General features: G+C 39.9%; 1 protein-coding gene across 3 annotated transcripts in view; it reads left to right on the forward strand.

Moving 5' to 3' along the window:
• brip1 (BRCA1 interacting helicase 1) overlaps positions 1–14,588 on the forward strand; it is a 45,298-nt gene extending 30,710 nt beyond the window's left edge. For 2 of the 3 annotated variants that reach the window (XM_067507975.1, XM_067507976.1), the window contains exons 17-20: positions 11,575–11,687; positions 11,783–11,865; positions 12,009–12,311; positions 13,314–14,588. In XM_067507975.1, the coding sequence (XP_067364076.1) occupies positions 11,575–11,687; positions 11,783–11,865; positions 12,009–12,311; positions 13,314–14,002 (1,188 nt within the window). In that variant the 3' untranslated portion in view covers positions 14,003–14,588. The remainder of the gene's footprint in view (positions 1–11,574; positions 11,688–11,782; positions 11,866–12,008; positions 12,312–13,313) is intronic. The other variant, XM_067507977.1, reaches the window with a different exon arrangement.
• Positions 14,589–15,333: the final 745 nt, after the last annotated feature.

Below are 15,333 nucleotides of genomic sequence, written 5' to 3' on the forward strand. Positions count from 1 at the left end.
CTATGAACACTTTGCTTTTATATTTGATATACTCTTGGTAGTGGAATAAGCTACTACAAACTATAAAAGGCCCAGAAATGTAAAAAAAAAAAAAAAAAAGAACAATGGTAAATATGACAATATAAAATTATGTCACACAGACAAACTGAAAGCCAAGTAAATGAGAGTAGACAATGAGAGTAGAGAATGGTGAGACTCACTGTGTGGTAAATTTAGCCTCCAATACTTTGGATCCACAAAGACAACACATATATCTCACAGATAGACACGCACACATATACACACAAACCCAGACAAAATAAGAGCCTCCCATTTTGGTGATCCGTGAAAAAAAATCCCAGAGCGATGTTGCTGTGTGTGCCTTGTCCTTAGAAAATAAAGTTGACCTTTAAGTTTGAGTCCCCCCCCCCCCCCCCATTTCTTGGCCCCCATACTCCTCCACATTCTCCTGTCAGAGCACAATGAAGCTTTCACTAACCTGTTCTGTCAGTGTGGCAAGATGTGTGGGTGATTGAAGCTTCCCAGACCCTTTCACCTTAGTCAAAGCTGTCAGTTTCACCTGTGTCATCTCTGAGGACAGAGCTTCTTTTTTTATCAATTTGTTTTTTATTTATATAATTTTTATCTGCCTATTTTGTCTTAGCACTGTTTTGTCAGTACAAAAGGATCAAAAATGTGAAAGAAGGTCCTATTATAATTCTTAACACGTGTAGTTTGTATAAGATAGGTACTACTACATAACGACTGATAACTGATTGGATGTAACTAACAGTTGCAAGGATTTACACATTCACTAATACATAGTAGATAGTAAAAATATTTCAAATACCAAAATTAAATCTGGGTGACAGTAAAGTTGACATGTTCCTGTGGCTTTGCATCTGTGTAAATGGTCTCTCTGTGTCAGCCATGCTACTTAGTAATCTGTTCAGAAGTAATTAGTTACACAAATATTTATGTAAACTGAAGCCAGATTTTTTTAATTCTTCTCACATATTTAATTTCAAATCAAACCCTTTAGCATATGCTATGTCACACACACATTTTTCCAAGCACCTTTTCTTAAGGCAACTCATGTTGACTGGTAAATTTGAGATGGATTATTAAACTTTTAATAATCCATCTCACATAAACTTTTTTATTAAACTATTAAAACAGTCTATTTAGAATTGGTTTGGGCAGTGACATTTGAAAAAAGCAGGGCAAAGGTCCTCTAGGACAAGGATTGAGAAACCTTGTTATAGGGTGCATAAGTGTGCAAAGTATGGGTCCAGAAGGCCGCAGGGCCACAGGTAGTAACTTGGTGCCGGTCCTGAGTCATGATAAAATGGGTGGGTTGCTGTAGGAAGGGCATCCGGCGTATAAATACCCTGGTATTGGATATGTAAACCAACGTTCAGAACACAGCCCGAAAGCACCCGACTGTCAGCACATTTAATGAGGGCTTTTTCTGTGCTAGTGCTGCAGACTCGCAGCTAGAATGTTACGGGTTCGCGTCTCCGGCCGACCGTGGCTTTTCGGTATAGAGTTTGCATGTTCTCCCCATGCTTGGGTGGGTTTCCTTTGGGTATTCCAAAGACCAAAGACATGCATGTTAGGCTAATTGGTGAATCATAATACCCCATAGCTCTGAGTGTGAATGGTTGTCTGTGTGGCACTGAGATAGACTGGCAACCTGTCCAGGGTTTACTCAGCCTCTCACCCAATAACAGCTGGGATGGGCTCCAGACAGGTTTTCCTGACTGAGGCCAGTACTAAATTTGGACCAGCCATTCCTCACCACTTTTTTTTTTACTTTTTCCAATAAAGGTTTGTAAGCACGGAACAGTTCGATGTGCAGCTGCCACTTTTATGTCATATTTCTTAAGTAAGATTTTTGGGAAGCCTGCTGAAGTCTAATGCAGAAGCTTTAAAGAGTCTGGCCCATATTGTACACGATTCTCTTTCAGTTTGGAGACAAACCTCATGCTGTGAACTGCTTCGAGCTACATTTTGTCAGTGACTGAGACAGTGGTTCAGGATGATGTTCAAGACAGAACTATGAGAGTTGCAGCAGAGGGATTATATCATTAATAGACTTTAAGGTTTCATGTTAAATAGATAGATTTACTTTGAGAGCACACTCACATTTCCTATTTTCCTTTTCCTTCCTACTGCTTCTGATGGATATGTTTGCCTGGAAATTTGAGGTATCTTGGTGGCAACAACTGTTTTCTGTTGAATCTTTTTCTTGATGCCAAGTTTGGATACCTGTTCAGCGTGTGTCCTCTCCCTAATCTTAACCAATAGGTATAAAAACACAACACAAATAGCATTGCCAAATGATTGGGTTCAGCATGCAAGGAAATCAAGAATAAAAAATTTAAACAAATACTTAGCACGTGTTGGACCCCAAGTAACCGCTACTTTTGCTTATGCCACTGACTAGCTCTGGAATTGTACATAGGCTTTTAGAAAGATACCTGGCTTTTTTTCCCCCTTAAGAATTAAGTGGATATTTCAGCAGAAAAGTAACAGGCTAATGGCACCACAGACTGTTAAGCAGCTGGTCCAGTATCCAGCAAGAATGGGCAAATGTTCCATTTGCAAAGCTGCAACAGTTAGAATCCTTGGTTCCCAGATGATTGTGTAATTAAAAGGAAATGTGACGTACACAGTTGTACAGTCACAGAATAATTTTTGTTTCGGTACAAAATAAAAACATTTACATACGTGGAACCTAGGAATTGTTATTTTAATACTGATTATATTGTAGGAATATGATTCGTGGGGTGTAATGTGTGGGTGTTGTTCCATTTTTAATTTTTAATTCCTCAGCTTTGCCTTTTGTCCTTGTGCTCTCTGGTTTCCCGATGCTTTTCCTCTTATCACTACTTTCAGTTACAGAGCTATTGTGCCCTCCAGAGAAGCCCCCTTGGGCTTGTAAAGGTCTTTGAACTAACCCATTACACTTGGAGAGAGTCGGGACACTGAAACTAATGGCTGTCAAATCCATTCAGCTGGCCTTGTAGTGTGTGAAAGTAGCACAGATACAGTTGCAGCACTACATTGAGGTACCCACTGCATATTCCGTACTACTGCACATGATTGTGAGTTCCACTGTGAGGGGAATTCTCTATATGGTGTACCCTCTTTACGGTCAACATATTTTCTAATTACAGAACAATAATCACACACACGCACACAGAAAACGACTGAATGAAACGAGATCGAAGCCTGCAAGCTTTTACACGGCCTCATGCCTGGCTGATCCCTGCACAAAGCTGGCGAGGCTGGTGAACTGTCTGTTTTTCAAAGTTTCAGTAGTGGTCGAGCAAACCTGTTTCCACTGGGTCTCAGATGCTGTTAGATGATCCAAAAGCTCTTTGTTTGAAGCCCACTGAACCCTTAACACTCATCTGTGTAACTACAGAAGAACTTAAGTAACATGTAAAGTCTTAGACCACTATTAGTTTTGCTTTTTTAACAAGGTTGGCGTTAAAATCCATATTTAATCATGGGTCTAGATACAGGAAATGTGTACATTAATTTTCCTTTTTCTACTTTCCTGGGTTTTGCTTCTACAGGCAAAAGTCAGTGTTTATTGTGGCCTTTTACACTGAACACATACTGATTTCTTTTAAATAAAGCAATTCAGACAGAATCAACTGGGGATGGGTAGATGACTCCTGTGTATGGCACAGTTCTCTAACTGTGCTGACACAGCGTTGACACTGTGTTGGTGTATCGCTTAATAGCGTCATCTGCTGGATTACAAAAAACATTGCAGGCAACTTGGATAAAGGGTGTGGAGACTGAACTTGGTTCATCCCTTCTGAGATGTCGATGAAGTGCTCCTGTTTATGTAAGACAGCTCTGTGAAGCAGAGCCGCCATTTTACCTGCAAATACATAAATAAATGAACACAAATCAAAAGTGGAAACAGTAAAGGAAAACATTCAGCCTTTTTGCAATCAAAATGATCCCAGACTGGAGAAAACTTTCTTTTTCTCGATGGTTCCACAATAACAGTAGATAATGACAAGCCAAAAACTAATCCACACAGCATCAAACAAAGTCTCCTCCTTTCAGCTAAAATACTAACAAGTGCTTCCCGATAAAGACAATTTGGTGCTTCACTTCCTTAAGCTGTAGCTGTATCAGCAGCTGTATCAATTACGTGATTTCTCTCAAAGTGACGCTTTGGTATTGTTTAATGCATAACACCACTGGCAGAAGTGCAGGCCCAAACCATGACAGCACTCTTTCTTGCCAATCTCTCTAACTCTTGTCACATTTTGTCAACACTTGAAAATTTAAAAATCTGAATCCTCATTCTATAGTACTTGTTTCCAGTGACATGCTTTTTCATTCCATGTTTGTGAGCTTTTGCACTTGGGGTCACTTTCCTGTAAACACCTAACTGTTTCCAAGTTTCAGCTGCCTTGCTGGTGGTTTAAACTTGTGATTTAGGGTTCAGAGAAGGGCGAGATGGATGGTTTAATTAGATTAATTCAAATTTTTATTTAGTGTCAAAGAATTGCCTAAATCAAGGATTATCAACAAACAAGATTATTGCTATTTGTTTTATGTCAGTGATATGAAAGTGGCAGAAATCCCACATGCCCTCTTTTATCCACAGGCTTCACATTGAAAGGTCAATGTGTCTCCATAGAAGATGTAGCATTAGCCATCTATTAGCAACAGTCGCCTAGTTATGCTGTGCTGCTCCACTGTTGCATTTGAGGACGTGGGTCATCTGTGTTTTGGAAGCCTAAGTATTAGCTGTTGGTAGAGTTTACATATATTGTTGCACAGCTGCTGCAAGTGTTTCTTTCCAATTTATGAAGATATCTAACAATAGAAGTCTTTTCTGTTGATAATGTCTTATTTACATTGCACATTTGGACGCTCTTCCATGTCCAAATGTTTTTGAATAAAAAAAAAAGTATTCTAAATCAATCCAGTTCATTACAGCAAGGCAGTGAAATTTAGGTTGTTCTTGTATTCAGAAAAAAATATATATTAAAATTGTAAAGTGTTTGAAACACTGAAGATTTTTTTAATACACCGTATGGGTTATTCATTCGATTTTTTTTGGCCAGTTCACTTAGCCCTAATTCAGAGGTAACCCTCATTTTTTATCATCGTATTGACAGATCCACTGGGAGCAAAACAGCCTCAGAGCATGATGTTACCACCACTGAGCTTAAGAGTACATTCAGGGTTCTTGATATTAAAAGCCATCACTTCTCCTTTACTCCTTCAAAGTTTTGTATTTGTGCTGAGACAACGCAATCTTTGTCTCATCTGACCCTTAAACTTTCCTCCAGATGGGATTTTCCTTGTCAGGTGGAAGCTTTAGTAAAGCTTTAAGGTGTTTACTTCTTTTCTGAACAGCAGCGTTTCTGTCAATGGCAATATTAAAAACTTGCTTGACTGTTGACAGGTACACTGGTCGTTCCCAGTAACTTCATGATATTGGAATCTGCAGTACTTTAGGAATTGCACCAAGACAGAATACTGGCTTAAGTAAATGTTGTTAATTTGAAGTTGAAGTCACTGGGGTATCAATATTGTATCTACCTGCAATGTATTTCTATACGGGAAACTGATTCTTCTTGTACTGTCACTTGCACTACACATGACACATGCACTAGTGAGAACATGTTTGTTGTCACACACAGACATGAAGATATTACACTATATTGCCAAAAGTATTTGCTCACCTGCCTTTAGACCCATATGAACTTTAGTGACATCCCATTCTTAATCCATAGGGTTTAATATGATGGCGGCCCACCCTTTGCAGTGTGTTTATGAAATACATAATACACAGTGCTCGCAGTCTTCGCCCTAATTCATCCCAAAGGTTTCTATCGGGTTGAGGTCAGGACTCTGTGCAGGCCGGTCAAGTTCTTCCACACCAAACTCACTCATCCATGTTTTTATGGATTTTGCTTTGTGCACCTGAATTCATTTATTTGGATGGGTGAGCGAATACTTTTGGCAATATAGTGTATTTCTGTGCCACAATCGCATGGCAGCATCCCATTGTTTGGAATAGGAGGCACAGCATCTCTTTACAGACACCACAGGACAAGTACACTAACTTGTGCTATTGTGATAACTATCAGTATGAATGAGCCCTGCTGAAGGTTGTATTACATTTATTTTACCAACGGCATGTTTCACAGTAAACACTCCCACTCCGGGTAAGTGAGTGAAACAGTAAGTGGTTTTAAAAATCAAAACAAAAAAAAATATTAGCAACTGACAAGGTGTCACTTAGTTTGATAAGGATTTAGCAAACCTGCTGTTCGCCCTTATTGAACACAACCACAAATGCATTTTAACACTAAGGCCTCCAAGAATGGATGGTTAAAGGAAATTTAGCAGGAATATTAACGAGTTTGTGGAAATCATCATAAAGAAATAGTTTTAGCCAAAATTAATTTTCCTAATGTGTTAAAATTGCCCTTAAATTGACGTCATAGTGTGAGCTTCATTTACTTATGATGTAATTTAAGGGTGGAGGACCAGTTCTGCTTGTATAGTATCTGTTTGTACAGATGTTGTGTGTCAGTTACACATTTAATCAACATTTTATTTTTTCTGCTGTTTGTGTCATTTTCTAGTTTGGGTAGTAAATATGCTTCACTGTAATACTATAGTATTTCTCAATTAAGAAAAAATACAGAAACAATATTGGATGTTTTATTTGTAACTTTTTATATAAATGCTCACATCTGAAGACAATTTAGTTAAAGATTAAAAATAAGATAAAGACTTCAATCTCAATTTCAGTGACACTTTCAATCACCCTATATTCTTTTGCTTTTATGTTTCCATTAAATGGAGAACACTCTTCTACCAGTCTTCTGCTTTAACAGGTAAAGCACTTGAACCACCAGCTGAAAATTGAGGTTCACTTTCTCAAGGAAAAGTATTTGGGTTTCTAATCACTGACTCTACAGTTAGTGAACCTGGGGCGGATCTAGAAATCTTTAATATTTTATTGGGATGGCCAGACTGGGGCACATGCTCAGAATAGATTGGCACATTTTAAAAAATATTATATATAACTATTGAAGTTTTTACTATCAAATTTGGAAAACTTTCTTGGATTTGATATAATGTCTAATAACAGTATTTTGTGCAGTGTAATAAATGGCAAGTACCTACAGTGACTTACATACATTAAATGTTCTACCTTTTTTTACTGTAAATGAATAAATAATAATAAACAGGGAAAGGTAACCTTGAAATAATGTTTTATTTCAGCCTCAGATTTGGTCAGTTTACTTTGTGCTAAAAGTTAAACGGCAGATACCTGACACCTTCTCAGTCTGGGAGGGGGTGGCCAGTCAGAATTTGAGGCTGGCCAGTCTGATGTGGATGAGGAATCACATTACTTTTTTGGTGTGTTTATACCTGAATTACCAGTAAACAGGTTTCTTAAGGTCATGCAGACTTTCCTGATTACCTGAGAAGGTGGTTTTTTTCCTTACACTACATTTCATTGAGGTGGGTACTACATATGCAGTGGAAAACAGAAAGTACCTGGTTCCAAAAGCGAGTATAATTGAGCCAATATGATTTGGTAGCAAATATTTAAAAAAATTAAAAACTAACCAGAACCAGATGCCTGAAGGTCTTTATTATCAGGATTTGTATATTTTGCATTGTTAAGCCTTAGACTGCACATATTTATAAAAGCAAGTGCCTTGGCCAAACTATGAAATGATGCTTTTTTTAAACAACATGGTAAATATTAAATTGTGTGTCTAGCCTTAGTGTCAGCTGATCCATACGCATGTTAGAAAGAAGTGTAATAGTTTGCTGGCCTTGTGAGGCAAGGCGAGCTACTCAGCTGTCACCTCAGCTACATGTGGCAGACGAGGCGCTCAGCAATCTCAGTGACAGGCACAAGATGTCCCAGACTGCCAGGGGCGTGCATAGTTACACTGCTGCACACACACTCACACACAGCTCGTGTAAAATGTAGCTCAGACAGATGCGCTCAGCTGCGAATCATGCCTAGTGGTGAAATATATGTTTTTAGGGATGAACAGGTAGCTGTAGAGGACAAGGCCAAAGCAAGCGAGTGATCTCTTGACATTTTAACTAATCCCTTCTAGCTTGTGGTTTCTTGCACATTTGTGAAATTTGCTAGCAGCCAGAATTGGCTTTTTCACATATGTAACCTGTCATGTTAGATTGGACAGTGACATGGTACAGACCAAGAATGTGATTGCTCAAACTCTGAAATAGACTGTGATTGGATTTAAATGACATTGCCAGCTTGAGGCTGCTGGCCTTTCGGGTTCAAGCTGTGGGTTGAGGAGTGGATTCTTTAACTGATCTGGTGTCTCACATATTAGCAAAGATTGCACCATGACGCGAGCAGGCTTTCTGTGATATGGCTAGATGACTTACATTCCATTGACAGCCTGCAGTACTGTTGTTTTTTTTTTTCCATAGCTAAAACCCGAGATTTTAAATCCCCTGACTATCTCAGGCCTTCATCTTACGAACTACAAAAGTCTTTGGAATCAGTATCGAGGTCTTCTGTCGCGGCAGGTGTTGCTTGGGTGTTTGCATGTTTCCTAAGTGAGGTGTGATTAGTCATAGTCCAACTTTGGGATGACATTTAGGATATCTTGTGACTCTGCTTGTTTATGTGCACACGCTCAGACAGGCCACAGCGGCATTGCATGATGGGCGTAAAGGGAACAGGCTGTACCTGCCATGGCCTTGTGTTTGGTGGCTCACGGCGCACACACGGTACCTGTCAAAAGCAGTTAGAGCCCTGTTCAGCAGCCTTCCCTGCATGTCATGCTGTCAGATGCCAGATGAACTTTTCACTTGTCAATTCTGAAAGGTTAGCACTAAAATCAGCAGGGACAGATGCAAATGGATGGATGCTTTCTTGGCGTTTTTGTGCAGGGATGTTTCATGTTGCTTGCCGAGCTATTCTCCACTCTGTCATAGTCTCTCTGTTCTCCTTTCAGAACACATATGTCTGTGAGGGCTGACAATACCTTGCAACTTCAGCATGCGTCCTGGGTAAAACTGGGAAGTCTTAAACACTGGGCCACCAGGATTCTCTACAAATAATTTGAATGTTGACTATATATTATATATATATATATATATATTTTTTTTTTAGGTCATATTTGTGTGTTTTTGGCATTTAATCTTCTCAAATGTTTCTGCTGAAAAAGATTCTTACTGGAGTTCATAATCTTTGTTCTGAAGCAGAGAGGTTGACTAGAGATCGGATCAATAGATGAACATATTACAGAAATGATAAACTGTTATAAAAAACTATTTTAATAATTTATTAATACTATTTTAACATTATATGCTATACTAATTAGTAATAGATTGAGAAATAATCAGCCGTTCTTTGATAATGAATGAATGAATGAATGAATTAATAATGTGCTTTTTAGACTCAACTGCAGACTAGGTTGTAGCACCAGGTTAATTCTAAAAAAAACAACTGCTTCCTCTGTCATTTGGAAATAGTTCAGACACAAATCATTTATTAAACATCTGTTATTTGCACGGTGTCTTTGAGCACGTTGCTCTTAGAAGCCTGAGCCAACAAGAAGTGGAAACACACTGAGCATATTCCACCATTGCAAACACAAATATGACAAATACAGTCATGGTCAAAATATTGGCACCCTTGCAATTCTGTCAGAAAATTGTTCCAATTCCAAATGTTTTGGTTTTCATGTGCTTATTGTTTTTGTTTGCACTGGAACAACATAAAAAAAGAGAATAAAAGTCCAACTTGATGAAAATTCACAAAGAACTCAAAAGTGGACTGGACAAAATTATTGCCACCTTGTCAAAATGGTAAATAATAATTGCTTTTCAAGAAAAACTTGGGCAATTTCAAGGCTACAAGTCCATCTGCAGAGATCCTAATGTTCCTGTGTCCACTATGCGCAATATCGCTAAGAGTTTTACAGCCCGCCCACAGGGCCGACTGTGGCGCAGGAAGGTAGAGCGGTCGCCCACCAATCTCACAGTTGTTGGTTCAATCCCTGGCTCCTCCGGTCACATGTCAAAGTGTCCTTGAGCAAGACACTGAACCCCAACTTAGTTGCTCCCGGTGTGTGTGTGTGTGTGTGTGTGTGTGTGATTGTGAGTGTGAATGGGTGAATAAGAAGCAGAAGCACTGAGGTAGAGAAGCGCTATATAAGTGCAGAACATTTAACCCATGGCACTGTAGCTAACCTGCCTGGACATGGACGGAAGAGCAAAATTAATGAAAAATTACAGGATTGTTCGAATGGTTGATAAAAAAGCCTGATTAACTTCCAAACAAATTCAAGCGGATCTGCAGGCACAGGGTACAACAATGTCAGCTCACACTATCACTCGCCATCTGAATGAATAGGGCCACTGTGGTAAGAGACCCAGGGGGACACCACTGCTCACACAAAGCCATAAAAAAGCAAGACTGGAGTTTGCCAAAACGTATATGACAAAACAACAATCCTTCCCGGAAACTGTACTGTGGACAGATGAGACAAAGACTTCTGGTACTGGAAGCCTGGTTGTGTGAACGGTATCATGAAATCTGATGATTACCAAAGAATTTTGTGGCGCAATGTAGAGGCCAGTGTCAGAATGCTATGTGTCCACCAGAGCTCATGGGTCTTCCAGCAGGACAATGACCCGAAACACACTTTAAAAAGGTCTCGGAGATGGTTCCAAACAAAGCGCTGGAGAGTTCTGAAATGGTCAGCGATGAGTCCAGATCTGAATCCCATAGAACACCTGTGGGAGAAGCCCTCCTTCAAATCTGAATGACCTGGAGCAGTTTGCATAAGAAGAGTGGTCCATAATTCCAGCAGAGAGGTGGAAGAAACTCATTCATGGTTACAGGAGGCAAATGATTTCAGTTATTTTTTCCAAAGCGGGTGCTACAAAATATCAAGTTAAGGGTGCCAATAATTTTGTCCAGTGCATTTTTGGGGATTCTGTGTGGAATTGTATCAGATTTGACTTTTCTTCTGTGTTTTTGTGTTGTTCCAGTGCAAACAAAAAAATAAGTACGTGATAACCGAAACATTTGCAACTGCAACAATCTTCTGAGAGAAGAGTTGCATTTTCTGACAGAGTTGCAAGGGGGCCAATATTTTTTGGCCATGACTGTATATAAAATAGACTTGGCAGATTTTAGATCAGCAAAAGTAACGCTCTTTTAGTACACCTGGGTTTGTCAGCGTCTTTTAGTAAATAATAATGACTTCAGTATTACATATACAGTATTAGATGTGATATTGTGATAATTCTGTGTGGAGTTTACATGTTCTCCTCATGCTCGTATCCTCCAATTACTCCAGTTTTCCCCGCAGTCCAAACTAATGGATGTCGGGTTAAAAGCCGGCTCCAGGACCCCTTATAGCACAAGCTGTTAATATATAGTCATGAAGGATGGATGTTCTGATAATTACCAATATCAACTGATAACATTGGTTTGATTAAAAAAAAAATTGCCCAACCTCCAATCAAAACACCAGAATGTGCCACGTGTTTGATAATGATTTAACAGTTGGTCTGTGGTTTCAGGTAGAACTGAAAATGAAATACAATGACCAGCACTGCAAGTCCAGAGGTCTTCTCTCAGGGAACCGGTGGTATGAGATTCAGGCCTACAGAGCTTTAAACCAAGCACTGGGGAGGTAAAGCTGCCATCTACCACATTTGTGTTGTTACTGAAGATTTACCTTTATGTTTTGATTCTTTATATTTAAACCCTTAAACAATTTTTTTTCAGATGTATCCGCCACAGGAATGACTGGGGTGCTTTAATTCTAGTGGATGACCGCTACAGGAATAATCCTAATAAGTACATCACAGGTAATCAGTACTCTTTCCAAAGTGGTGCAGCTTGACTGGAACGGATTTGAACTTCAGCGCTTGAACACTAGATGGCAATAGTTGTCCATTAAAAAAACGTTTCACGTTGTATGTCTCAGATGTGTGTGTCTGTGTAATCACAGGTCTGTCTAAATGGGTCCGCCAGCTTGTCCAGCATCACGACACCTTCAACAATGCCATGCAGTCTCTGGTAGCCTTCTCTCAGGAGCAGCAGAAGGTGCAGCTGGCCCCTATGAAAAGCCCAACCCCTGGCTGCATTAACTCACCTTCAAACAGTGACTTGCCCGTAACTGTAGAGGAAGAAGGTCCCTCCAAGGCTCCACAACCTCACACACTTGGCTCATGTGTCATCTTGCCTGAAGTCCAGCAGGACTTCCCTTTTTTCCCCCATGCACAGTTGAAACCTAAAAAAAAGGAAAAAGAAGGTGAGATTAACTAAAATGCTGAAACGGGAGTTTTGTTGCAGGACTGATCATTCTAAATGTTATCTCAAAGAAAAAACATACATTTTGGTTTGGTGATACTTGTTGGTATTGGCATTTGAGAAGTGTATAATAACGTCACTCTTGAATTTGTGATAAGAGTTGTGTTGTTCGACTTAGCAATTACAGCTGGTAACTGTAGTTTCTAATCCCTTAAATGATTGCATACAGTGTAGAGAGACACGAAATGAAATACCACAAAGGTTTACCAGGCTGGTACTCAGACCAGTGACATTATGGTTATTCTGTAATAACCACACAAGCACAGGACACCCTTGTAGTGTATGTGTGTTTTAAGGTAATGGCAATACACTGCTCCCAGTGACTGGGACCTGATCAACCCCCCATTCTACACTTATGTTAATGACATTTAGGGCAGCACAGTTTAAAAAAAAGAAAAGAAAAAAAGATCCATCAAAATGTGCATGTTGAAGGTCGAAAGATGTATGAGCAAGAAAATATGTCAAGGTGACATGTTTGCACATTGGCTTGGCGCAGCCCATTGTCTTTGGGGGTCCATGTCAAGGTTGAGCTGTTTTGCTCAGTTGAATTGAGTGTGGTGGATAAGGGTGGTAGAAGGCGAGTAGCAGATCCCTCCCTCCTCCCTCACTGTTGGGGGTGGGGATCAGTTGAGTGGCTTGCCTCATTACTGTAAGGTCTTTTGCGTGCCTGAGTGGCGCTGGAGCGAGCAGATGTTGGACTGTTGCTTTTAATTAAATCCCCTTGACCTTTGTTTGGGTTACACTAAGCGTAAGCCTGCGTTTATATCTTTGCAAAATAACCTTGGTGGCCATGGTGCTGTGCGTGCCAGTTCGAACTTATTAGAAAACTTAAAATCGTCCTTGTGAGTCTTACTATGTTTTCTCACTTGTGGTTATCAGAGTGATATGCTACTGTATGTTTAATGTGAAAAGGTAACACTGAATTTGTCTTGTCTTGATGTAGAATCGTTGAAGACGGTGCAAAGTCCCCCAGCAGAGCAACTCTCAGTTCAAAAAAGAAAAACTCAATCTCTGTTCCATATTTTCACTTCCTGTCCTTCCAGTACTCGCTTCAAGAGGCCAATATTCAAAGAAAACGGGACCAGCAATACCAGCCAGTACTTGCAAAGAACGAATCAGTCTGAGTACAAGGTGCAACCCCAGATTTCTCCCGCACAAAAAGAGACGGAGGCGTCTTGTATTGGACAAGGTGCTACAGACGTGTGCAGTGAAATTAATAGAGGACCAGACAATGTGGTGGAGGAGACTTCTAATGTAACAACCCCTCCCAAATGTGAAAGTGGCCCACCTTCAGCAGACAATCCCCCTGAGCATGAAGTGGATGAGGACCAAACCATCTTCTGTACTCCGGAACTTTTCGAGGGTGAAGCAGAAGAAGGCAGCCCACTAAAACAGACAGAATCACCTCCAAGGATCTGTTTAGAAGCAGAGCTTTTTTGCTCTGAGCAGGCACAAGGGACAGAGGAACCCCCTGCTGTTGAAGGACAGAGTACTGTGTCAGTCAGTAATGAGACCACAGGTCTGTCAGACAGCCAGAACGACAAAACCCCAGTGCAGATTGAGAACCAGAGCAGGCTCAGAAGGCTGTCCAGGTCCAGGCAGAAAGTTAATTCCACTCCAACAGGTAACTAAAAACCTGGACCTAATCTATGGTATTAAAAATGCACAATATCCGTCGTGTAAATAATGTGCAACTAATGTCCTCAGTGCATGATGATGGCAAGTGTTTCCCATCCGAGGCTGCCATTGTAAATTGACGTATCCATAAATGTAGTTTTACAGTTTGTCTTGTTGAAGAAACAAAGTTTATTACAGCTGCCTCAGGCAACTAGCCTACACACAATACTGATGATGAGGCTTCAGCTAGGCCAGTTCCCTTCCATCTTTAATCAGCATCTTTATGAAGTGTGACAGAAGATCACATTAAGGCCATTAAGTTAAAAAAATACATAACTAACCAACATCATTGAAATTACCACGCTGAATGAATGTGCATTTTAACAAATCATTAAAATACAAAGCCGAGCACATCATTTAGTATCTTGACAAAGCATGTCATCATTTAGCTCAATTTAATGATGTGTTTGATAATGGTGGGGGAACTTTCCCATGGCTGATTTAACCTCAAATAAGGACCTTTATTTGTCATTGCAATTTCAAGACATGAAGACATTCAAATAAATTGTTCAAAAGTAAAATAAAGTTAAATGTTAGCATCTCGGTGCTGTTTGTTTTCCATACTTTGCTTTAAATATTTTCTGTTAATAACACTGACTGAATGTGTTTGAAGAAGCATTAAAATCTTCATCCAGGTAAAAGTAGTACCACGCTGTGAACATCACAAGCAACTCTAAACCACGAGGAACATTTTGCCTTTAAAATGTTACTAGTATAGTAGCACAGTGGTAGGAGTAGTTAGCACTACCACCTCACAACTTTAGCTTTATGGATTTAATTTCATTCAATTCAATTCAGCTTTATTTATATAGCACCAATTCACAACAAAATCTTCTCAAGGCACTTTGCAGAATTACGTTGACTATAAAGATGTATAGACAGAACCCAACAATTCCCCCTTGAACAAGCCATAGGCAACAGTGGAGAGGAAAAACTCCCTTTAACGGAAGAAACCTCCAGCAGAACCAGGCTCAGGGTGGACGACCATCTGCCTCGACCGGTTGGGGTGAGTGGAAAGGGGAGAGATTTGATGGATGAAGATTGTAACCTGCGTGGAGTTTGCATGTTTTCCCTGTGGATGCATAGTTTCCACCAAGTATTCCAGTTTTCTCCCACAGTCCACGGACATGCAAAGAGTCAAACTGTCTCTTGCCCAACCTTTAACAGGACAAGTCAAGTCAAAACAGAAATTCTTTAGTAGGAAAGGGAAAGTACATTTTTTGTACATGGTGCACTTTTCCTACATGATGGCAATTCAGGTGCTTCACATAAAAACAAATTGATCA

This window comes from Channa argus, chromosome 6 (assembly GCF_033026475.1).
Source record: "Channa argus isolate prfri chromosome 6, Channa argus male v1.0, whole genome shotgun sequence".
NCBI classification, from domain to species: domain Eukaryota; kingdom Metazoa; phylum Chordata; class Actinopteri; order Anabantiformes; family Channidae; genus Channa; species Channa argus.